This window comes from Pteropus alecto, unplaced genomic scaffold (assembly GCF_000325575.1).
Source record: "Pteropus alecto unplaced genomic scaffold, ASM32557v1 scaffold69, whole genome shotgun sequence".
Taxonomy (NCBI): domain Eukaryota; kingdom Metazoa; phylum Chordata; class Mammalia; order Chiroptera; family Pteropodidae; genus Pteropus; species Pteropus alecto.
In genome coordinates, this window is record NW_006494610.1 from 470672 (window position 1) to 497165 (window position 26494).

The 26494-nt window shown below is 36.0% G+C and overlaps 1 protein-coding gene and 1 long non-coding RNA gene across 3 annotated transcripts in view; both read right to left on the minus strand.

Moving 5' to 3' along the window:
* CDK14 (cyclin dependent kinase 14) overlaps window positions 1–26494 on the minus strand; it is a 508542-nt gene that overhangs the window by 197837 nt on the left and 284211 nt on the right. For both annotated transcript variants that reach the window (XM_006925698.3, XM_006925699.3), the window contains one exon: window positions 9762–9882. In XM_006925698.3, the coding sequence (XP_006925760.2) occupies window positions 9762–9882 (121 nt within the window). The remainder of the gene's footprint in view (window positions 1–9761; window positions 9883–26494) is intronic.
* LOC112473996 lies at window positions 41–4838 on the minus strand. The gene is made up of 2 exons (XR_003044245.1): window positions 1727–4838; window positions 41–519 (listed from the first exon to the last, which is right to left on the minus strand). It is a non-coding gene; the product is annotated as an uncharacterized LOC112473996 (long non-coding RNA).

Below are 26494 nucleotides of genomic sequence, written 5' to 3' on the forward strand. Positions count from 1 at the left end.
TAAATTGAACATGTTAGGAATAAATATGACAAACATGCAATTTTATAGTTGATAAAGTTTTTAAATTTATTTATGTTAGACTATCAATATATTCCACTTTCAGAGGAAACACAGTAAAAGCTAACAATGAAGGAAGAACCATTAGATTATCAATAAGAACAAAAAATCCTTGACAGATTCTATAGAAAACACAGTTATATATAAATATCTCCTTCTTGAAATCTATTGTCACATGGAAATATAAAGAAACATGAAATACCATAGCAAAACATGAACATTTGTATAGGAAAACAGAAAGTTATTCAGACACTGTCTTTAATAATTAGTAAGTGCCTGTCGCAGACTATGATTGAGTTTTGTTTTAGTTTATTTTTTTCATGAAATTTAGCAGGCTGTTTCTTGGCCAGTGATAGGTTATTTTGGCTAAGTTAGACTTTATTTTTTAATTATTGTATTATTTCTCTCCATCCAGAGCATCTTTTATAAACCGGAATCTAGGGATGCATTTGAAGAGCAAAACTGAAAAAAAGAAACAAAATTAAACCTTTTATCGATTACATAATATAGCATCTAATGTCAAGAAAGCTACTAGTACATTAAGTTATATTAATTCATACAGCAGAATACTAGTAAATGAAAATGTGATTCTTAATTAAAATATACTCTGAATAATGCAGTGTCCTGTGGAATTAATCCACAAATGTTACAACAGCATAGACATTCCCACTTCCATCCTTTAATGAAGAGTACAGACACCCAAATCCCTTTACTAACTATAGTCACACGATGATGTTTCTATAAGCTCCTAGTTTCTCTCCAATCACTTTCCCGTTCAATCACATCTTTCCTGTGCATGTATATTGTCTACCTTTTCACTGTCATTGTACTAGAAACTTTATATTGACTGGAACATTTATTAAAAATTTCTCCAACTGCTTCTGCTTGTTTTAATAGCAAACTTATGTTGGCTTCATGTATGCTATTGATCCAAAGTCCAACTTTCTGTAATCAATTCTTTCAATTTATGGAATATTTTTATCTTTTTAAGAACTATCACTTCACATTCTATTCCCTTTCATCACCAGCTCATCAAAAAGCATATGGCTTTCGAGTACTTATTTTTTTCATAAATAGTTTGTCAGTATTTCACTAACACTTAGGTGGTAAGGATTATAAATTTCTACCACTATACTAACACACTGGCAAAGCAAGAGGTTCCTGCCTGTCCTGTACTATTTGATTGGCTTTCACCCATCAGCACCTGCAATTCAAATTTGTGTCTGAGCAAAATCACCAATTTCTCCAGGGAAGGACCTTGGCAGTCAATTGTCTATAGTTAAAGCCACAAATATTAAATTAGCAACAAAAGCTGAACATGCTTAGATTTTCCCTCCCTCCCTCCCTAAAGTGACTAAAGTGTCAGTTAAAGAATAAAATTTTAAACAAGGATAAAATAAATAGACGAGACACAAATGGATGAGAGATAATCTTTTTCCAGAAGGTATGGATGAAGGTGTGGCAATCTAGGCACACTACAGGCAGTTACACCTTCAAGTTAAAGTCAGTATTTATCTACAACAACTCAGAAGAGACTCAGGACTTGGGGACACATGTTCTAGAGAGTGTGTAGGTGACTCGGACAACTGGAAATAGTGTGGAGGGTTAAAAGTTTGTACAGAGCAACTGACCAACTGGTTTTCTTTAACCATCTCCCACCCCAACCTACCAGCAGGATACTGAGTATTTATTCTCTGGAGAAATCAAATCCAAAAGACTTCAAAATGAGGATAAAAAGTGAAAGCAGGATGAGGCACAGAGCTGAAAAAAAGGGAATTAGGTGAAAAATATGTTTATTGGTCTGTGTGACCATCAGCTGCCTTCTCCCATTGTGAGAATGTCAGCTGCCAGAAATGAGTATCTGAAGAAGAACAAAAAATAGGCCTTCAGACACTGACATTTCAGGATCTCTCAATGAAAAGTCCAGCTTTTTGTCTGAACAATATATAATGAACGAACCAGTCAATTAGTGACTCATTTATAAAAGTAAATAGACAGTCAAGGATTCCACTCACGTTGATATTTGAGGAAAGCTTCCAATAGAAACCAGAGAAAAAAAGAAGTGGAGGTTATATATATGATAGCAAATTTTGAAAAAAAGAATAGACGGTTTGGAAGGTAAAAAGTTGTAAAATAAGAAATAAGGTTTAAAAAAAGAGTATTGAGATAGGAGATCCAGTATCAAACTATTATACACTTTCACAAAAAGCAAAGACAAAGGTGATGGAAGGAAAGAAATCATATAAAAAAGAAATTTGACAACCTTTCTAGGAACTGAAAAGGATGCCTTTATATCGAAGGGAACCTACACCAACAGAAAAAGACACAAAGTTCATTATCATGACATTTTAGAATACCAAAGATGGAGGGAAGAGCCTCATACTTTCCAGAGAGAAAGTAGGAGGCACAGAAACAGCTGCGAACGAGAATGGAGTCAGACTTAGCAGCAATACTAGATGCTCTAAAGAGATTAGGCAATGCATTCAAAATTCTGAAGGGGAAAAGCCTAATTATATAATCAGATTGAAACTTTATCAATCATGTGTGAGGGAGTAGAATGAACATTTCCAGAAAACTAAGAATTTGATAACTATCTCTAATGCATTCTTTCTTAGGAAACTAAGGGAGGAGACATGGAATACAGGAACTAGGGAATCTGTAACCAATAAAGGTCCAGAAGGAAAATGAATCCAACCCAGAAAAAACTTTAACAAAGTAACTACTTCCAGAGGAGTAAGGGAACTGATAAGGCACTGAAACGCTAAGAGGCTAGCAACAGCAGGAAGCCATTAGAACTAAAAGCCATTATTCTCCCTATAATTAAAAAAGTCAAATGTTATTGAAATCTATTGACAGTGAAAGCCACGGACTTCCCCTCAAATATGGGCTAAAGTAGGGAAGATTTAGGAAAGAATGTACAATCTCCCTCTTCTCCCACTAGTCTGTTGCCTGAACCCAACTGGAAACATAGCCAAGACGGCGTGGATGATGCAGTCCCTCGGGGCCAGGCATCTAGGACATAGGGCAGGGCAGAAGGGGGAAAAGAACATATCTGGAGGGAAACAGACAATAACTAACTATCTTAGGACCTAAAACAACAGGAGAGAAGCAAATGGATGTTCCAAGATGACAGATGTTCAGCTATACTAAGACAAGAAATCAGAGAGCCGACAGAGGGAAATTTCAAGGAAAAGGATGAGGGAGGGAGACGTCAAGAGAATTAAATGGGATTGATAGATTTGCTGATATGTTTGAGGATTTGGAAGTTTTTTTTCACACATAATTGACAAATCTTTTATAGCTATAAATAATTAACAGGAACAAAGACAACAAAATTAATAAAAATCAGAGACAATTGTAAAGTCCAAGAAGAACAAAAGGTTATTCAAGAAACTAAACATATCATGAATACTACTTGACTTAAGCACGTATTTACATATTAATGTTTCAAAACATGATATACATTCTATATTGGGAGAATGAGGTCAAGGTGGAGTAGGGGAAGGTTGATGGAAGAAATTAAATGCTCATCTACCATAACACCTACTGAGTAGATAATGTCTAAAATAGTAAATTAATAAACAGCAACATAAACAATTGTTTAAGACATATAGAGGTAGATACTAAAAGAAGTAGTTGCTTCTGGGAAACAGGATTAGAGGATAGTATGAGTGAGCCAGCAGATTACTATTTTTGCTGATGAGACTATTGTGGCAGCTATTAGTTATTGGTTATATCTAAAATAGGTTTTATTATCATAGTTTTCTTATTAGGAAATTGAAAGTATGGAATAGTTAAGGGTTTTGGTCAATCAAGTTTATAGAGGGAAGGGGTGGCAGAGACAATTTAATTTAGGCTTTCAGTGTGTTTTCTACAAGATTGCCTCACCTTTATGTAGCAAATGACTGCTTGGTACATGATCAGATAATTGATTTCTACAGGAATAAACACACAACTTAAAACACAAAAGGCACGAATGTACAACCAATGTTCTCTAAACTTTGAGCCCTTATATTTCCAAATTACACACACACACACACACACACACACGTGCTCACTCACTCACGCGCTCGCTTGCGCGCGCGTGCTCTCTCTCTCTCTCTGAAGATGAGAACATCCTGGACCAAATTCCTCTCTAATTCTCTAGACATAAATGGTACGTTAATCTCCCTATAACTAAAAATAGCAGCTTTCATTTCTTCGATATATCCTATAGCACCCTTGGGTGCTATACAGGCACATCTCGTTTTATTGCACTTCATAGGTATTGAGTTTTTTACAAATTAAATGTAAAACCCTCCACCAGCAAAAATATTTCAACTCGTGTTATTGCTTCATTGCTTTATCTGCAATACCTCCAAGGTATTAGTGAAGACTATATATAATGCCTCATTTTACATATTATTATTTAACCAATATCACTAAATAAATGACCGAATATACCCATTGAAAACACACATATGCTCTTCCTCTTACAAACACACACTGATAAACAACGCGGTATGTTAAAACTATAACCACGCTAAGCTTTTAATAGAAAAATGGAACTGGTTAGCACTCCAAAGCCATCATTAAATCCAGCAATGTAATGCCATAATAATCTAATATTAGAGAAATGCACTTTTGGAGACAATTTATCATTAAGCAATGTCATACAAGTTTTCCACAAGGAATTTGAGTTTGTAGCCAGCAGTCCTCCGGTGTGATTTAAGCACTCTAATGCATCGAGTCTCTTCTGACTACCGGTATTTAACAAGTCATTGCTCTAGTGCTTTCTGAGAGAGATGACCACATGTCACAGCTAAATCCCTGTTTTATACCTACTGTCCTGGCAGCATTACTATTAACTCTCAAAGGTATCCTGGTATGGATGAGATATACTACAAGATCACTCCAGACACTATAAGGGAGTTTGGTACTGGAGGCGGGCTCAGAAACCATGGCTGCCATTGAGCTCAGCTTTCGACCACCTAGATGCTCTTCTGACTGTCACCAGATCTTTTGTTATGTTCCGTTGTCAGTGGCTACACCAACAAGTCACATGGATTATATATTATTTGAGCAGCTCACCAGAGCTCTTAGAGTTGTTACTTCTGACAGTGACTAACTCGAATCCTCTTTGGTCATATGACCTGATTAATTAGAAAATATGTAAATAGTGTAAATATGCTGGAAATTGGAACATAAATTGGAAATATGTAAATGACTTTATGTAGCTACTGAACTCAAATTCTCATTTTTACTAGCATTCTTTTTTAAATGGACTCGTTCATTTTAGCAGCAGTGGTAAGTAATGGTTAGGAGTTGGGAAAATACATGTGAACAGAGGTATTAGTCCCGTGAAAATGTATTCAATTCAGTGATTCATGTAAGTTTATTTCAAAGAAACTCCTCCTTGAATAAAACTATATAACACAGAATGTTGATGTGAGAGGAGAAAGGCAGGCCACAGGGCTGCTGCGTGAGCGCGAAAGCCGTACACTCTACTTGAAGTACGCAAAGGATCCAACGTGTCTCAGAGCATAATCTAAGTGATAAAATAAAAATTTTACTGCATTTGTGTTTTAAAATTCCTTTACTAGTAAAATAAAAACCAATTACGTAATCATTATTATTAGACATGTGTTGTAAAGGAAAGGGCTTGGGAATAGGTTAGCCCTGAGTGTGAATACTGGCTCTACTGACTATGTGATCTTCGCTATCCTACCCGGTCTCCCTGGATTTTGTTTCCTTCCACTGTATCATGGTACAGTATATAGGTAATTAAAATGTATAACAGCCCAGAGTTCATATGCTTTATAGAACTGTAAATTAAAAGTTATTCTCTAGTGTGGAAAAAAAACAAATAAAATGTATGAGAGCTTAGAAGACAGTTTGTGTTCAATAAAAGTGCCTATTATTGTTAGTATTATTACTATTACTTAAGACTTAATTATTATTACCACTATTACTCAATTACTCAAGATGGGGGCTATAGTAGGATTCATTTATGATTCTCTCTCTTAAAACACTGGTAAATAAACCTGAGTCCTCACAAACCTTATTTTATTACATAAATTTCCTCGGTTCAAGAGAGATTATTAAGGATGATGACAGAACTCTGTATGTTGCCAATATATATGGTGATTAGGCTTATTTAATAAAAACTAATGTTAAATGGCCTTATAATACTCAATAAATAGGCAATTTCTTTTCTGATATATGCAAAATCAATTTTGATGGTGACTTTTTTTTTCTATATATCAAGACCGATATGGAAATTTTTTCTAACCACCCAGCTGCTACAATGTTAAATAAATTAATTTTAATCTTAAATCAGAGATGTAATAGAGGAAAGGGTGATTTAATATGCAATCTCATTATATTTGACAGGCTTATTTATAAATGATTTGCCCCACATTTTGACAAGCACAGCTAATATGTTAATTAGCTTTTAAACAGATGATAAAAGGAAGAGACCGACATGCTATCATTCTTCACACACCATGTTGGTGAGCACTGTAACTGATACCACAAGGTAGTGCTAATAAATATTGTGGCCCCCCACTAAAGCACTACGATCTTGATGAGATAATTATTTATTAGTACAGATAACTTAGTCACCTTATGTTAAAAATCAATCCCTTAAAATAATCCCAAGTGACCTTCTGCTTTAGAAAACAAATGTCTCTCTAAACATATCTGTGAGCTTCTATAAAAGAATATAAAGCTTATTTAGAGCAATGACCTCCACAGCCAGAACCAAACTCCCTGACAAGGGAGGAGATACACAGGTAAGCTGCTTTTCATGTCTGCATTTCTCTTAATGTGGTTTTCAGCACTTGGTAAGCCCTTTTGGTTTAGAAGCTTAAAGATGATTTCCTATGCCTTGACTTTCAAAGAGTTATGAAATCCAAAAATTAAGAGAAGTTAGACATGAGACAATGTCCCATTTTATTCCTCTGCTTCAAGCTTTCTTCATGGAAGGAGACAAAAGTATCAAAAACTGTCTTTTTCGATGAGTGCTCGAATCACACAGTATATTCGCATATACCATGGTGCTGAAGACCTAGAGCAGTAAATCATAAAGTGGGGAGCTGATTTCCATCGCTTGCTGCCAGTGTTAATGCATACGTGTCTTCATTAATATTTTTATTGCCTGCAGCTATTTAAACAGAAAACTGGAAAATGTAACACTGTGTAGGGATCGTTAGTTTTTAGTTACTACCCTACTGTCCCAGGATGGTAAATGAACTGTAAAAACAGCCTGAAACCACTGCCACCTGCCTCCCTGCTATTGTCCGTGGGTTAATATTTGCACTTCTCCTTGGTGCAGCTGAACCATAACTCAATTATAGTCCCATTTCCAGGTCTCTGAATACCCAGCAAAAGTCAGTGCCCTGTAAACGTCTCTCTAACTGAAAAACTACGTACATTTTACCTGGCTTAGAGGATAATAACAAAATGGCTTTTGGAAAATGGCTTGGAATGAAATCAGATTCAGAATGACAGGCATGGCATAGACATAACTCAGATTTTAGGGTTTGGAAATGAAGAGCCAATAAGCATGGGAAAATGCTAACACATTCACTATTTGTTTTTGCTGATGAATAATCCTGGCATGCAGACAAAATGACATTTGAGGTCTACTATTTTTTATCAATTTTCCTCTCTTTCTCTTAAATAACAATCTTCTTCTTATGCTTCGTTATGTCTCTGAAAGCACCCAAGCCTTCTTCCTTAAGAGAACAAATGCACGCACATGAAAGAAAAAAAAAAAAAAAGACAGGAAATCAAATACTACCTATCAGAAACAGACTTATCAGCAAGTCACAATCCATGTAGTTCTTTGTACTTTAAAGAGCATTTTTAAAGGTTTGGGAAAAATTAGCCACTGTATAAAAACAGCTTCTCCAGTGTATAAAAACAGCTTCTCCAGATTATGAATGAGAGTAGGTCTTAACTGAACTGCCAAACACTAAAAGAAAACTGGCTCCAAGCCACAAATATTTCCAAACTATGTTCTAATAGCAGAGTCCTTAACTGACTTCTCTGAAAGACAACCCAGAATTTCCATACTCAAAAAATAAGGAAAAATATTCCATAACTCAAGGATATTAAGTAATGATTATTTGCATAGCCTACTCTCAACTATAAGGCAGGAAGGAGGAAGGGAATGAGAAAGTTAGTAACTGATATCCTGATGTATTCTTTGACCTTTATTTCTAATTTTTTTCTCCATTACAATTAATGATCAAAAAATCTATTTTGCCCAAGCTCCTTCCTAGACTTGGGGGGAAAAAAATCTTATTGTATAAAAAACATATCCAAAACAAATAAATAAAGGCCAGGAAGTAAGATAAAAAAATAGATTAGTTCGGCTCCTCAAAGATGGTCATCTTTATTCACACTGTTTTGGAACATGAATTACAATGGTATCAGATTTATTATAAAGCATTCTTCCAAGTCTATGGCAACAGATCTTAGGCTGATGACCAAGATTCTTTTATAGCTCTAATGAAAGTTACAGATCTATACTCCATAAAAATAAATATATCCATGTGTACACAAAATATTGTCTATATTTTCAGTGGTTTCAAAGATCCCCAAATTCCATTCCTAGAGGGGTTGCTGGAACCTAAATTAAGAAAATCAACACTGTACTCTATATCACAGGGAACTTGATTGTTTTCTCACCATAAAATATTTGGATCCAAAACATGAGGGAAGAAGCCAGGCCTCATCACATCCTAATTTACTAAAAGCCAAGATTACTGAAGGCAGAGCTGTGAAGTAAGTACATGGCAGTAAGATAAACAACACATGCTGAAGTTTTATTGAGATCATAAACATTATATGAACATGTAGCTGAATTCTGTATATGGGAGCATAGTCTTTCATGGAAGACGATTCCTGCTATAAAATAACCACATGCTATGTGAATTCTTTTGCTTTGAACACAATTGTGAATCTAGAAAAGGGATATTTCTATTAATTAAAGAACATTTTCAATGGTCACAAGTAAGCCTTTTCTGGGTGCTAGAAATAAGATTATTCTCTTATTCGATTATTTGATTTAGATCATACTAGACTGGGAACTCATTATATTTTATCATTAGTAATAATTGTGCATTAAATCTCACCAGTCTTTGGGCCTCCTATGATAGATTTTTAAGTTCTAGTAAACCATCATGTGAAACCGAAACTCTTGAAATTAAACTTGTGATACTTTTTGAAAGTAATTGTTTTATTTCATTTTTGATAATTAATACCAACAATTTTCAGAGGTATACTGCACCAAATTTAGTGCCTAAAATTACACCAAAATTTTCAGGCCACTTATCTGAGTTTTGTTGTCAGTTTAAACATGCTTTCTACTACTTCTGATCCCGTACTGCTGCTTGGTGATATACACTTCCTTGATATAAATTAAAGCCACAAATTGAAACCTTTAGGGAGAAAAATCACTGTATGAACAGTTAAAAAAATCTCTCTGCCCCTGTCCATCAAGAACCATTACAGACACCATCTGTAATTCAGTCCCTGATTAGGAAATGTTCCCAGTCATGTTTTTTTTTTTTTTTAAATCCAGCATTACTGCCACACACAAGCAAACACTCCTCCACCATTAATCTTCATTCAGATTGTTAGGATGTTTGTCCAGGCTTGACCCAGACCAAACACTACAGATAGATTAGCTAGAGAGAAAAGCTTCCATTTCTCACCACATGTCAAGGCAGGTGGAATATTCGGTTGAGCCCAGGAGGACATCTGGAGGTCTGTACCATAAGGTAACCACTTCATTGGAGTACGTGTGGCTAGGGACAGATTTTGCTCTTGCAAGACCTGTGGGTTACATGAAACATAAAGAATTTTAATAGGCACTAATAGAAAAAGGAAATTTAAATTTGAATGTTCACAGTTTTAAAAGGTCAAGCATGATATTGTAATACAGAATCACGAACACAATGTGAAGGTACTAGAAAGGTTGGGGAAACATATTGTGGTCTATTTGATTCAAATATATGCTACAAATCAATAAATCATTTGTATAATAAAGCATCATGAATCTAATAAAATCCCAGGAGAGTAAACAAATGAGCCACAAATGTTTAGATATTAAACAGAAGCTTAGACGTCTCCTGGACTTTCCAAAGAATGTTTCATGGACCTCTAGCTTTGAGAGTTATAAATAAGTATCATTAGAAAGCATTTCAAGGTCAAATTCTTTTCAGAAAAGATTGTTTAATAAGTTAAACAAGTTTCCATACAGCGAGACTTCTCAGTGCCCTTAATTTTTCTAATGGATATTATGAATCTGAAAGAAGAGAGTATGACACTTTTCTCAAAGAGTTTTTCTAAAACTTCTTTGGTTTCAGTGTTCTGAAACATTCACCAGGAAATTATTCAGGATGCTCATTTGAAAACTATATAAATAAATTATTAAGGAGTAGTTAAATAAAATTAAAATGTTTTCTAAGAATTTTTTAAAACTGGGAAAATGGTCATGATAATATGTTAAGTTATAATGTATGTGCTGTTTGTTCTCACAACCATAAATATTTATGCATAGAAAAAATAACAGAAAACATATTTTTCCTATTTTCTACAACGAATATATAATTTCTTTAAAAATCACAAAATCTATAGATGTTATTTTTTAAAAGGAAAAAAATCTGTGTAATAGCTTTCTATCTAGGAACATTCATTAATGACAAGTGTAAAGTAATTATCACTGTGATACTCAAAGCATCTACATTTTTAGAATACTTTACTATAACATATTCATTTTCATGTTCTGATTATTTAAATTTTTATGTATTACTTAGGAACATGACTTTTTTTCCTGTTTATTAAACACTTGATATTTCCTTTACTATATGTAAATATTAAAATTAATAGGACAGCTGGTGAGACAAAGAATTTCTAATTAATTCAGCTATGATTACAGTAACATGATTTTTTTCTACAGCACGGTTTTTATAATAATCCAATAGCATATTAAAAATTGGTTAATGTTTATAAGTATTCCATATTAAAATCTACAGATTATATACAAACATACATACACATATGTGGTCCCCAACTTTTATGTACATGAAGAGAATAAGTATTTTTGATAACAGATTTGCATAACAACTTCTACTTTCTTTTTCTTTTAAATTTATTTTTCATTAGAGTTAACATTCTATATTATATTAGTTTCAGGTGTACAATATATTGATTAGACATTTATATACTTATGAAGTGATCACTCCAATAAGTCTAGTTCCCAGTTGACGCCATACATAGTTATTACAATATTATTGACTATATTCCTTATGCTGTACTTCACATCCCCCTGACTATATTTATAGCTGGCAATTTGTACTTCTTAATCCCTTTCATCTTTTCTCTGTAAGGTTTTTTCTATCTCGATTCAGGCAAAACTGAACAACAGGACAATCAGGATAGTAGTGTTTCCAGAATTTAGTAATTTTATCAAAAGATTTAGTTCCTCCAATAAGCATCTTTCTATAAGGAGACCAAAGAGCTAAGTACAAGTCCTGAAATAAGTTCTGACTCGTTCCATATGCTATTGTAAAGACAAATGGGATGCCAAAAACACTCAGGCTGGACGCTCTTGGTTTTCCTGAAGCCCCGTTGACAGAAACGGAGGCCAGAGGGATAGGAGAATGAAAACATCTGAGATTTTCTTTGACAGCTCAGAATACCAGGCTATTTATAAATACACACACACACACACACACACACACACGATATTCTCAGTTTTAAAGGGAGAACAAGACCTATAAATAACTTAGATAGTATGAATCTAAATAATTATATGTTGATTCAGGTCAATTATGTTCACTCTGTACATAAGTTTATAAAGCTGGTTAACTATTTCTGGAAAATATAAATAGAAAAGGCTTAGTCTACATTATTTTCCTCCTTCCCACATTTTCAGATCAAGGACTATCCAAACTCCATTCACATGGGCCACATAAATTCCCAGATCAACAGTGAAAAGTTTCTTAAAATAGGTTGCATTTAATGGTGTCATATACTGAAGAATGCTATTATATTTTTTAGGTGCATTCTTCTGCATTGCTTGAGAAAAATTCATTTCACTTTAATAAAGTATTAAAACAGCTTATTGTGGAAAGTGTCTTGTATACTGATAAACAAAAGGTTTTCACCCTACAAATATTTCTGTTTGGTTAAAAAGACAAATAAATCCCAAAACTTTTCAGAGAGCAAGCAAATTATTAAAACAATGACTCAAAAAATAAAAATAAAAAAAGGAATGTATACTTTGAAGTAGGAATATATAACTATTTTTATAAATATTTCTATAAAGATATTGCTATGTATTTATACAGTTCATGCATCAAAACACGCTTACTCATGCAAAATTTATTACACTGCATCCTCCAGCTGAAGGAAAACAGTAGGACAGGATTAATTAGCACAGCATGTGTGAAAGATTTCTTTCTCTGTTCCTTGTCAGTTGCTATGGTTACACTACAGGAAGAGAGCTACACTACCTTTTAAAAAGGATGAAGTTCACAGGTTATTATCAAAACTTCTTGCATTAATGTTTAGTGTGAATTAAAAGTCAAAAAGCAAAGTGAAATGCTAACCAGATGAGTACAGGTTACCTACATACGGCTGCTTTGGCTGAGCACGTGCATTTGAAAGGGTGTATGTTGCTATGGGCACCTTAAATGGCTTGTTTCACAAGTCAGAGTATCCAACTTTAAGACATTACCACTTCTAACTAATCAAAGACCCTAAACTATGGTAAAACTTTTTGCTGTTTTACCATTCATACCAATTATTCAAAGTTGGGCAATGAAGCACAGCAGAATCTTAGATTTCTCCAGAAGAGTTCCAAAGCTTTATAGTTAACCTCTTATCTAAGGAAAGAATTCCTTTTCATATCCCTTTAAGATGGTTATGCAACATCTGCTGCCACCCTGAGCCTAGCTGTATCTTCTGACAGAAACACAGAATAAATCACCTGACAGTTCTTCTAATATTTGCCCTAAGCTGACTAATCACTCAGCATCAACCAATGGAGACTCTTCAAGCCTTATCTTAATAGCTCCCTCAGCTTCAATGGACACTGTTGACCACTTCTTTTCTTTTAAATTTACTCCCTTCATTTCGAGTTAACAGGAGTGACATGGTCTCCTGGGATCTTCCTCTATCTGCCCTTTTACTACTGGTTTTGTCCAGGGTTATACAAACTAGGGCTTTCTCAAATGTATACGCTTTGTGGGTAACTGTGGCTGATGCCCCAGGTTATTGACTGTCATCCATAGGTGATTTCTCACAAGACTTTACCTACAGCTCGGATTTGTCTGTGGGCTTCAAATCTGGGTCTACGCAACTCCTCAGCAGACACAGGTATGAGGTTGTTCTGCAGGCACTCAACACAACCCCAACCATAAGTTCCTGCAAAGGCCATCTGCATCATTAATACAGGAGTATGCCATGAGTCCAGAAGCAAATGCATTTTACTAGTAAATTGTTTTAGGTTCCCAAACAGTAAAAACTCTTTTAGCTGTACACAGATATACATTAGATTTTATATTCTACATATGTCCAATTATTCTTTCAAATTCCAATGCTTCCTTTTTGCTGGAGGTAAAATTGCTTGGAGACTTGAATAATCTCTCAAGCTCTATGGAGAAAACCACAAACCTAGGATAGGGGCTCAAGAATGATAACACCCATGTCTCTGCTTTGACTAAGCGATTGAAAAAGAAGTGGTAACACTGACTTGTTTCTTTCTAAAGTGGCATAATGGCAAAAGCTAGATGAATTTGCGAAAGTCAACTAAAATAAGATGTAAAGGAGTATCTTTCACCAGTTCAATCCTTCCAGAGAATGTGCCACTGTTTTGTGCTTGTCGGTGGTTTTGTTTTTATATTAGAGCAACTCCCACACTTCTCTCTCAATATTCCTCATTCCCCAAACCAAACAATCAGAAAAGAGGATCTTGTTTTCAGTTAATCAGAAAATCAATATTTCTAGGTGAGGGGCTCCTTTATTCAAAACTTGATTCCAAACAGACAGGAACTACTTGGGTAATAATTTACCATCTGGCACTTAGGCTGAAAAGAGAGAGACTTCTCTATTCTATGAGTCAGTCCCTGGGGAAGAGTAGAGGAAGGCTTTTCTATTTCTTTCTCATTCCACAGTCATGAGAACTGGTCGGCAATTTCCTTTTTTACACCAATTTTTAATGGAGTCCTCTCATTACTAGAGGATTTATATTAAGTATCTTATGATATGCTAAAGTTGCTTGAAAATTCTTTATTGCTGCTCTTAGAGTATATCAATAAACAACCATCAAACAAGACAAAACAAAAAGTTGTTTTTTTTTTTTTTTAATGGTGTTTGCATGAGGTTTGGCATTAGCCTCTTATCTCTGCACTTGACAAGTTTTCCTGGATGATTTTATTTAATCCTGTCTCTCCAGTTACTATCTATATGCTGTTGATCTCAAACATATGTCTCTAGTTTTAATCTTCCCCTAAATCTTTACATTTCTACATAAAAAATATCACTTAGATCTTCAATAGGTATCTCAAACAGTTCTCCAACCAGTATTACCTCTGCAATGTTCTACAACTCACGACTAAACATCACGATCTATCCATTCTCCAAAGCCAGAAGTCTTGTTTCATTATAGATTTCTTCCACTTACAAAATTACAAAATCGAATGGCTTTGATTTATAATTTCCCTCTTTCCTTCCTTCTCCTTAGGTCCTCCTCACCATCTCTTGCTGGATTGTTACACTAGTCTCACATCTGTCCATGGCAAATAGTTATCAATTTCAAAATAGATTCTAGACAATAAATTATCTATGTTTATTGAAGTTAATTTTATTGCAAATTAAAGATTAACTGAAATAATCTTCAGTGTGAATAATAATAAAAGACTTAAATGTCCAAGCTTTCCCTATAAACAAAAGTTGGCCATCCGCCAATTCCCTTGTCTCATATTCGCCATTACGAAAGCAGAAAATGTGGGCATTTTAGGAACAAGTCTACTTTTTTTATACAGAGGACAACTGAACAACACGAGTTTGAACTGCACAAGTCCACTGCATGGAGTTTTTTCAATAGATTACATAAATGTATTTTCTTTTCCTTATGATTTTCTTAATGTTTTCTGTTCCCTAATTTACTTTATTGCAATACAGTATATAATATATATAACATACAAAATAAGTGCTAATTGATTATTTGTTATTGGTCAAACTTCCAGTCAGCAGTAGGCTATCCGTAGTTAAGTTTTTCAGCAGTCAAAAGTTAAATGCAGATTTTCAGCTGTGTAGGGCATTGGTACCCCCAATGTTGAAAGTGGGAAAAAGTTTTGAGCTTACAATATCTTTTTCTTTCCTCTATTGATATATTTTTGGTTTTGTTTCTATCCAGACTTCTATTTTAAAAGCTACTCTTAGGGGATACCAAAATCCTTTTTGACGGGCACTTCTCAGAGTCAATTGAATAAGAGGAATCTTTGAAAATCAATTCTAATAAAATAAAACTAAGTCAAGAAGACATTTAAACATGTTAAGAGAAGATTTTATTTTGTCCTGATTTTATTTAATCATCTTTAAAATTTCAAAGTTAATAAATTATGCTGAATTTATGGCTATCCTAAAGGGTACAATTTAAAAAATATCTTTCTTTTTAAATAACAGAAATGATCATAACATTTTAATACAGACATTCTAAACAAGAAAAGAAATATTCAAATAATTAAATTTTACTTTTTCTATTTTGTATAAAAGATAAAAACAATATACTTCTCTGGGAAATACTGCTTTAAATGACGTTAACAGACATGCTGGTAAGAGCAATTAGTCAGAATTCTTTGGCTGAATACCAGATAAAAAACATGCTTTTTTTGTCAGAGCATTAGCTTGTATATATTGAAAACTTATGATATGAAAAAATTAAATGCCTGATAATGGTGCCGACACTAGTTAGTTGTGTCTCTTTGATTAAGTCACTTATGTCCTCTTGCTTATATTGTATGTAAAATATGGGGGCTGAGATCAGATTCAGCAAAATACAGCCTGTCAAGGTAGTTACCTATCTTTGTAAATAAATTTTGCTGAAACACAGCTACATCTATTCCTTCAGTATTGTCTTTGGCTGCTTTTGTGCTAAACAGCAGAGCTGAGAAATTGACAGACCCATAAGGCTACAATAATTAGTATCTGGCCCTTTAAGAAAAAGTATGCAGACCCATAGTTCAGACAAAGAAAATTTCAGAGTCCATCGAAGTACATGCATACCTCATTTAATCGCACTTTGCTTTATTGCCCTTTACTGTGTGTTTTACAAATCGAAGGTAGGTAGAACAAGTCTATTGCCACCATTTTTCCAACAGCATTTTCTTGCTTTGTGGCTCTGTGTCACATTTTGGTAATTCTCAAACTTTTTTATTATTATTTATTTGTTATGGTGATCTGGAATCAGTGATCTTCAATGTCACTACTGTAATTGTTTGGGAGCACCATGAACCCTGCACATGTAAGACAGCAAACTTACCTGATAAAAGTTGTGTGTGTTCTGTCTGCTCCACAGACTGGCAATTTCCCCATCTCTCTCCCTCTCCTCAGACCTCCCTATTCCCTGAGACACAACAATATTGAAATTAGGCCAACTGATAACTCTACAATGGCCTCTAAGTGTCCAAGTGAGAGCCAACTGATAACCCTACAATGGCCTCTAAGTGTCCAAGTGAGAGTCAATCAGAGGTCTCTCACTTTAAATCAAAAGCCTGAAATGACTAAGCTTAGTGAGGAAGGCATGTCAAAAGCCAAGACAGCCTGAAAGCTAGGCCTCTTTTTCAAACCGTTAGCCAAGTTGTAAATGCAAAAAAAGTTCTTGAAGGAAATTAAAAGTGCTACTCCAGTGAACACATGAATGATAAGAAAGCAAAACAGCCTTATTGCTGAGATGAAGAAAGTTTTAAGAAGATCAAACCAGCCACAACACTGTCTCTAATTGAGAGCAAGGCCCTAACTCTCTTGAATACCATGAAGGCTGAGAGAGGTGAGAAGGCTGTAGAAGAAAAGTTTGAAACTAGCAGAGTTGGTTTATGAGATTTAAGAAAAAGTAGCCATGTCTGTAACATAAAAGTGAAAGGTGAATCAGCACGTGTTGATGTAGAAGCTGTAGCCAGTTTTCCAGAAGATCTAATTAATGAAGGTGGCTACACCAAACAACAGGTTTTCAATGTGGGCAAAACAGCCCTATATTGAAAGAAGATGCCATCAAGACTTTCAAAGTTGGAGAAAAGTTAACGTGGGACTTCAAAGCTTTGAACGACAGGATGACTCTCTTGTTAGTGGCTAATGCAGCTGATGACTTTAACGTGAAGCCAATGCTCACATACCATCCTAAAAGTTCTAGGACCCTTAAGAATTATGCTAACTCTATTCTGCCTATGGCTCTATAAGTGGAACAACAAAGCCTGGAAGACAGCACATCTCTTTACAACATGGTTGATTAAATATTATAAGCTCACTGTTGAGACCTACTGCTCAGGAAAAATAAAATCCTTTCAAAATATTACCGCTCATTAGCAGTGTACCTGGTCACTCAAGAGCTCTAAAGAAGATGTAAAATAAGATTAATGTTTTCATGTCTGCTACCACAGCATTCATTCTGTAGCCTATAAATCAAGGAGTAATTTGACTTTTAAGTCTTATTTATTAAAGAAATACATTTTATAAGGCCATAGTTGCCATAGATAGTGATTCCTTGGATGATCTGTGAAAGTAAATTGAAATTCTTCTGGAAAGAATTCATCATTCTAGATGCCATTAAGAACATTCATGATTCATGGGTCAAAATCTGAAAATTAGCAGAAATTGGAGAAACATGATTCCAACTCTCAAGAATAACTTTGAGGGATTCGAGGCTTCAGTGGAGGACGTAACTGCAAATGTGGTGGAAATAGCAAGAAAACTAGAATTAGAAGTGAGGCCTAAGATGTAACTGAATTGCTGCAATCTCCCGATAAAACTTGAACAGATGGAGTTGCTCCTTACAGATGAGTAAAGAAAAGTAGTTTTTGAGATGGAATTTACTCCTGGTGAAGATACTGTGAGGATTGTTAAAATAACAACAAAGTATTTAGAATATTACATAAACTTAGCTGACAAAGCAGAAACAACTTTTGAGAGGATTGACTCCAATTTGAAAAAAGTTCTACTGTGGGCCTGCTATCAAACACCATCACATATTACAGAGAAATTGTCTGTGCAAGGAAGAGTCAATGCAGCAACCTTCATTGTCTTATTATAAGAAATTTCCACAGCCACCCAGCCTTCAGCAATCATCACTGTGATCAGTCAGCAGCCATCAACACTGAGGCAAGACTCTCTACCAGCAAAAAATTACAACTCCCTAAAGGCTCGGATGCATTTTATAGCAATAATGTTATTTTTTAATTAAGGCACATACAATGCTTTTTAGACATAGTGCTATTAACATATACTTAGGAGACTACAGCATAGTGCAAATATAACTTTAATGTGCACTGGGAAACCAAAAAATTCATGTGACTTGCTTTATGGGAGTGGTGTGGAACTGAACCGACAACATCTCTGAGGTATGCCTGTACTAAAACTCAGTGATCCTAAAAAAATATTACTCAAAACCTTGTTCATTAAATGCATAAAGATCATATATGCTCAAGTTTTTAAAAAGCCCTTAAAGTAAATAATTCCACCTCATCGGTCCCATCACATCTGCGCTAGCAAAGAATGCAAAATCATTTTCAATCGAGTATATGTGAATATATCATCATTTTCACAGTTCACTGGTTTACATTTTATTTTCTAGTCTCTGCTTCTCAGTTAATGAAACTCGGTGTTATTATTCCAAGGCTAGATGACAACACATTATAGAAAATGAATTTCATAACCTGACTAAATTGGCAATTTTGATGAATATCCATATTCATGCTGATTTGTTTCCAATTTTTAAAAATTAAAGATAAAACATACTAAATTCATCATAAGAATCTAAATTTCAAATGAAGACATAAAACTCAGAAGTTTTAGGCAATTTGTTTATAAATTAATATATAACCAAAATATTATGACTATGCACTTATGTTAAAAAGATTATTTATTGAATAATCGCAACTATAGTTAGTTCAAATAACGTAAGAATAATTATTTTATGCCAGATGTATGCTTTGCACTTAATAGGAAAGAAGCCAATCTATAAAGATGAAACTATCATACACACATGACATTTGAAATGACAACGTATGCTCTCATTTATTTCTTTTAACTTTTAAGAGAAATAAGAAATTAGAGTGAGTGTTCCTCTGGGAGGCTTAGGAGAAAAGCATTTCTATCTCTTTCCTAAATCACCGCATTTTGTGTGTGTGTGGGCGCGTGCGTGTGCGTGTGTGGGTGCGTGCACGCACGTGCACACTATGCGTAGACGGCAATATCCTTACCTAGTCTTACTACAGATAATACTAAAATATAAAATTGATGGGTACGCTAGTACTCATAATACAGAGGCCACCTGACGAGAATTTATAGCGCAGTTACAATCTGTTAGGGTGCTCTAAGGGTTTTTTAATGTATGATATCATTTAATCATTACAACAACCTAGAAGGTGGTACAAATATTAGTATTCCAATTTAAGAGAAAGGAAACTAATTTGCCCCAGGTCACACAGTCCTAAGTGGCTGTGCCAGGATCTGAATGCAGATAGTGCCACTGCCTCCCCAAGAAGACTGGGAATTATGGAACAAACATGTTCCTGGGTTCCTGATGGGCAGTGGCATGGACTGAGTGGGTCCTAAGAATGGTGACAGGTCAGCCTGGTGAGAGAGGGTGATGGATGGGGTAAAGGACAGGGAGGCGGGGAAAAAGCAGAGTGAAGAGAAAACACAAGCTGGTTTTACTGGAAGGAGGTTCTAAAAATACAAGGAAACGCAAGAGAAAATGACTAATGTTGCCCAGAGAGCCTCAGAACAGTCATACAAAAAGCCCTCAAAGAAAAATGTGGTAGGGAAGTACTCAGGAGAAACGCTCAGGAACCTTCAAGCAGGATTTGCTTGCTGAAATGAGCACAGCTCCTATATGCTGGTTTCCTTCTTTATTGTGAAGTGGAAATTGGCAGAGGGTGGCAGGAGCCCCAGAAATGGAGCGGTTAGTCAGAAGGCTGTGATAACTTTGTGAGTTAGAAATTTAAAAAAATAATAATAATTGGGGAGTAGGGAGCAAGCCTATTATATTAATCTTACAGGACTCTGAGGGCTCATTTTTTCAGGAACCTCAAACTTGGTTGTGGTTAAAGCGAATCTGAAGGATATGTAATAACAACACATAAAGAAAAAGTTCTGAGGTGTCCTTTCTGAAGTGAATTTTTAAAATATTCCATGAGATGAAAATACGCAATTACTTCCAAACTTGAACTAAGAAGTTTTTGTTTTTACAACAGTAAATGTCCAACTGAATCAATTCAAATTATTGAGGCAATTATTGAGCCAATTCAAGGGAAAATAGGTTTTGGTCATACCGAAACATTCTAATATATATATACATTTTTTATTTTATGGTTGCTGTCCAATTTTTCAGAATTATTTTCTCTCATGCTTTTAGTTTTTCTTTTATCATACTCTTTGAGCAAAAGTCAAGTTATATTTTGGGGGTCTCAGCGCTGTACCCAGTACAAAATTTCAGACTTATAATTAGAAGAAAATGTCTACTAAAAGACATGCATGTTTATTTTGAAGATCTGATGTTTTGTGACACTTGGTTACAATCTTGGTTGTCCTATAATTGGAGTTGGGCATCATTAATGTAGCAAACAAATAAACTTCAAATCTCCAAAAGGAGTTATACTGAGCATTTGAGGAATATTTTCAAGGATATATTAACTCCATTAAATAAATATATATCACAATCACTGCAGAGACAAGGCACAGAGCTTTCATGCTGGCAAGTATCTATGCAGTCTATATCATTTCTTTATTTTTTATTATATTTATTGGGGTGACATTGGTTAATAAAGTTATATAGGTTTCAAGTTTGTAATTCAATAATACATCATCTGTATATTGCAATATGTGTTCACCACCCAAGTCAAATCTCCTTCTGTCACCATATATTTGACCCCTTTTACCTTTATCGACCTCCCTCCAACCCCCTTTCCCTCTGGTAACCACTAAACTGTTGTCTGTGTCTATTAGTCTTTTGTTTGTTCATCTTGTTCGTTTGCTGCTTTCAGTTTTATATCATTTCTTATGAGAAGGAAATTGAGGTCCACAGTTCCGTCCATTCTGCCTCCACTGCCTCAAATCCGCTCCCTTTTTTCTGTCCTCACTGCCACCTTGGACCCTCAGACTTACTCTTCTGGGTCTTGAACCTTAGAAAAAGCTCCCAATTGGTCCCCCAGCTGCCACATCTGCCCTTCCCATGCCTCTTTCAGTCTGAGGAAGAGACAGCTCCATGTGATGTGATGTGAGAGAGCTCCCCCTGTGGGCTCGGATGGGACCACCACTCACCTCAGCCCCCACCCAGAGGCTATCCTTAATGAGCCTATAACTACAGAGACCTTAGTCCCTGGCCTCAAGTTGGGTTTGACCAGTGAGAGGTACACTGACCAAAGGTTACAGGGAAGGGAAGAAATGAGGGTGGTATATTTGTTCCTCGGCTCCTTCCCAGATGGAAGGAAAATGGCAGTCCCTCCTTGGAAGGCTACTGCTCTTCCTGAGTGGGTCGCAGAATCATTTTCTCTCTTATTCCTACAGTGCGGGAGCAGTAAAGGCTCCCCACTGTTGCTAGCCTGGAGGGGTTTCATGTCTTAAATCCTGCCCACAATTTCAGAAAAAATCCCTTCATCGAATTCTCCTCGATCAGCACATTTGAGTTTCCCTCTGTTTCTTTCTAGGATCCCTGTTACAATGACTGCACCTGACTCACAGGGCATTTGTGCGAATTAAATGACAAATGCATGGAAGATGCTTAATCATGCACTAGGGCTATAGTAACACCCAATACATATCAGCTATTACCGTTAATTAAAACACCGTCTGATCAGGTCACTTGCTGCTCTGCTAAAGAGCTTAGGGGATCCTATGGGCTTTATCTTGAGGTCCAAACTCCAAGGAATAAACCTCCTGCTATTACTTCAGCTGTGTTTCATCTTATTCCTTTCTATGTTCTAGCCAACTGCTAGTAGCCTATCATACTAACTGTAATATCTGCTTTCATATCAGTTTCTTGGCACAATATGGTCTCATATCTTAGAATGCCTTACTCAGCTCTGAACTCCTACTAGTCCTCCAAAACCCTATTAATCAAGTCCTCCAGAAGTTTCCTTGACTTGCCCTCCCTTCTCTGGCCCACATAATGAGCCTTCTTCTGTTCTCTGAGTGCAACCCTGAGCTTGCATGGACATCCCAAGCCATTCATTTTCATGTCAGCTCCACCTGCCCCACACAAGACTGCAGTTTCCTTGGAGGCAGGACCATGGTCCATTTGCCTGGTATGGTGTCTGACCCGTAGTGAGCCTACTGTTGGACTGGCAGATACAGTGAGAACAGTCCCCTATCCTGAACTCCTGAGACAGTGTTCCCATAGCAGATGGCAGGTGTATGTCATCTTAGCCAACAGAGAGAATAACCCAACACACCCCAGCCAAAGCACCTCTGCTTTTACCTGTTATATACCTTTGGACGTTGTGTCAGGTTTTTATAGAAAATCTGTCCCTGGATTTCAAAATGTTTAAAAACCTAATGTGAGTAAAACTGAATCACATAAAATCTCATGATCCAAATTTTTTGGTAAGAAGTAAACCCAAAACATAGATAAAATACTTTAATCTCTTTATAATGCTCATATATATGTTAAAAAAAAAAAAGGTATTAAACCATAGGGCTATTTACATACAAGCTACTGGTTCTTAATAATGTAAACGATAGACCTTCTTTCCTAACAAATCCCATAATTTCTTAAACTTTATCTAATATGACATTTAAAATTTAGATGACTGAAACTGTAAGAATTAATCAACATCTCCAAATTTTTATATTACATCTCGCCTTCTATTCAGCTCCACTAGCAGTAAGGAGGAGGGGGAGGAGGAGGGGCGGAGGAGGAGGAGGGGGAGGAGGAAGAGGGGGAGGAGGAGGTAAGTAAGTGCACAAAACTGTTTTATTCATCTTTTTATCCGTTTATCTCTCCATCTATATTATAACCCCCCATGAACAAGTATCATTTCTTATAACTGCGCCATTTCTTACCACCACTCCCCACTCCTTCTGCATCCTGATAGAATACTGAGTCTTCTGGAAAATGCAAGACCGAGACAAGACTAAGTCTATCCAAACCACATTTGGATAGGGGATCAACTTCCCTCCGTTTACTAGCAACCCCACTTCTGAATGTTAGGCTCAGAAGTGTTAAATCAGTGTGGATCCCAACTATGACGATGTCAGGCACCAATTATATGGCATGGCAACTCAGCTGCCTCTCGGAGTTGACTTAAGCATAGAAAGAAGTGTCCAGACCCAAGAGATTTTTTTTTTTAAAACTCTGATGAGGAGAATTACAAAAACACTCATTTCAAAGCTTCCAGCTATTCAGTTTTATGAAAGGAAGAAACGTGAATTTATCCCTGAGGCTGACTGTTCCTTTAATCTAAGAAAACCAACTTAATGGAATTTCTATTATATAAATGTAAAGCAAGTCCCTACCCACTGTTCTGGGGCAAGTTGTGAAATTAACCTGAATCTTGATGTTTCAGAAAGAGTAAAGGGTTTAATGTAAACTGGGTGCACGTTTTGTTAGAGCTAATAGGTGTCTGAGGTTCTGGGTTTCTTTGAGAATGATGTTTGCTGCCTTGAGAAATACAAAGACAAGACACCAATGCTTCCCCTAGCTCTTGAGCAGAGGTTTTCAGGAACATGGAGGACTGATGAAAGGGTATGTGGCCAGAGAGATTCTCTATCCTACAGAAAATAGGACCAGTAAAGCCCAACTTGTAGTAACATTTAAGTCTAAATCCTATAGAGAGCACTGATATTGGGCTGTTGGCTGAGTTTTGGCATAAATATTAAGAGCTATGACTGTTTACTAGGACAGCAGGCCAGAGGCCCCTATCCTATTGCTAGTGGATGGAAGCAAGACCCCAAGCATCCTTGGGTTACACTCGCTTTGGAAACACAGAAGCCAGTCCCAGGCAGAGAGATGAGGAAAACAGCCTAAGAGAAAGGACTGTTTTGCCCTTGGACAGATGACAAAGGAGGCCAGAATGGCTGTGGCAGTGTGAGACATCAGAGAAGAGCCAGCTGTGCCAAAAGGCCATCATGAGAGATACTTTTATGGTGGCATCAGAGGAAGAGCCGAGTGCAGGAACATGAGGCACTTGTTTCTGACACAACTTCTCTAACACTTGGGCAAATAACCAGGGACCGCACTGAGGAGCCCCAATGTCCTATGGGCATCATCTTATAGGGAGAAGACCATTAAAAAGCCTAGGGGAAGTATTCAAGGCAGAGGGCACCAAGTGCCAATGTTCTGAGACAGAAATGAGTCTGTCACGTGACAAGCACAGTGAGGAGGCCCATGTGGTGGAAGCCAGTGCACCCAGCACGTGCTTCAGTAGCAGCTATGCTTCCCATACGCTCCCCACGTGCCTTTCTATGCCACTTCCCATACCTAATTCTAATTCCAATCCATCCTCAAGTTCCTTCCTGATCCTCAAGTCAGAAGTCATTCCTCCCTGTCGGGGACTTATGCGAGCGAGATTCAGCTGCACCTCTAATTTGTCACCCAGGACTTTATTGAAGCATCGCAGTCACTGGAGAGTGACGCTAACCAATTTAAGACAGAGGCCATGTCTGATTCTTGAAAGCCCCCAGGACCAGCATAGGCCTAGAATGAGTAATGAGTTCACTGAGCTGACTGGTTGAACTGCACTTGGAATTCACTGTGTATGTTTCAGAAGTTTCAAAGAGTGATCAATGGCACTTTTATTCTCAGTGCCAATATTTATTGCAATATTTATACCCACAAAAACCTATGCGCATGGTTATTCATCATGACACTGTTTATAGTGAAACATTAAAAATAATTCACAAATTCTAGGAAGAAAACAGTTAAATTATGGTATAGCTACAAAATGCAGCCAATGAGGCCCATAAGTCTCTATGTACTAATATGTAACCAACTATAATATATTGTTATAAGGGAAAAGGCAAAATAAAGAATAGTGGGAATGTTATGTATTATTTGCATAAAAAATATGTTTATACATGCATATTCTATCTCTGGAAAGAGACAAGAAACTGGTAAAGGCAACTGCCTGTTCGGAGGAAAATAAGGAAACGGAAGGGAGAAGGAAACGTAATTTTCACTATACTCACAATTTTTACTCTTTGAAATGTCTATTACTGTGTGAGCATGTTATCTACTGAAAAAAAAAATACTTGTTTTTAAAAGAGAGAAAGAAAAAGGGTCAAATAAGTTCTCACCCAGCCCTGTGCCGTCTTAGCTGTCCCTTCCCCGCCTCCGAACTAAGATTCCAGCATGTTTCTTTATGTGGGTTCTAAAATAGTCATTGGTTCTAAATGACAGGCTCTCCTGGTATGGCAAGGAAACTGATGGCTTACAGCAGTGAGTTAATGACTAGGTAGAATAAGCTGAAATAAACTATTATTTAAATATTCTCACCACTACAACCAAGCTGCCTTCTAAAACTCAGGATTGTCTGCATAATAGCCAGTTTAGCTACTAAGACCCAGGATAAACTGGCATGAGCAATCTGAATCATCAGGCAATTTTGAACTTAAAAAAAAAAAATCTTCCTTGAAGGGAAACTTGCTTGCAAGTATAAAAATTACAATAGATTTACCTAAGATGAAAGTGTCAAAAACTGCCAAGCAGCTAAAATTTAAAAAAAAATTTTTTTATAATTCACACGATGAAGAATTCATTTCTACATCCAGTTTCACCACATGCTGTCTGAACAGTCAAGAACTAGTGGATGTAAGACTATAGACAGGTAGATTTTGAGAAGTTCGAACTCAGAATCAGCAATCTGACAATCTATTTATCTCACTTGTCAGTAAACATCATACATGCTAAGTTTAAGAGGACCAAGAGTGTTCCCCAGAAGACTGCCATGGTTTTAAAAGAGCTGTCAACTATAAAATATAAATTCATCTGTGCTATACTAAACAACTGTCTCATCTTTTAAGAGTTAAAGACAGAAACCTAACATCTGAAGCACATGTCCGTTTTAGAATCTGTTAAATATACTTTAAATATCCCCATCTTGTCAGTCCAAATAACTTGTCTTTCAAAGCATTTATCTTCATCAACAAAGCTTTATTTAAAATCTTATGATGTAGCTGAAGCCATTTTAAATTTAGAAATTTTCTTCGAACCAAATTTGAGTTCTAC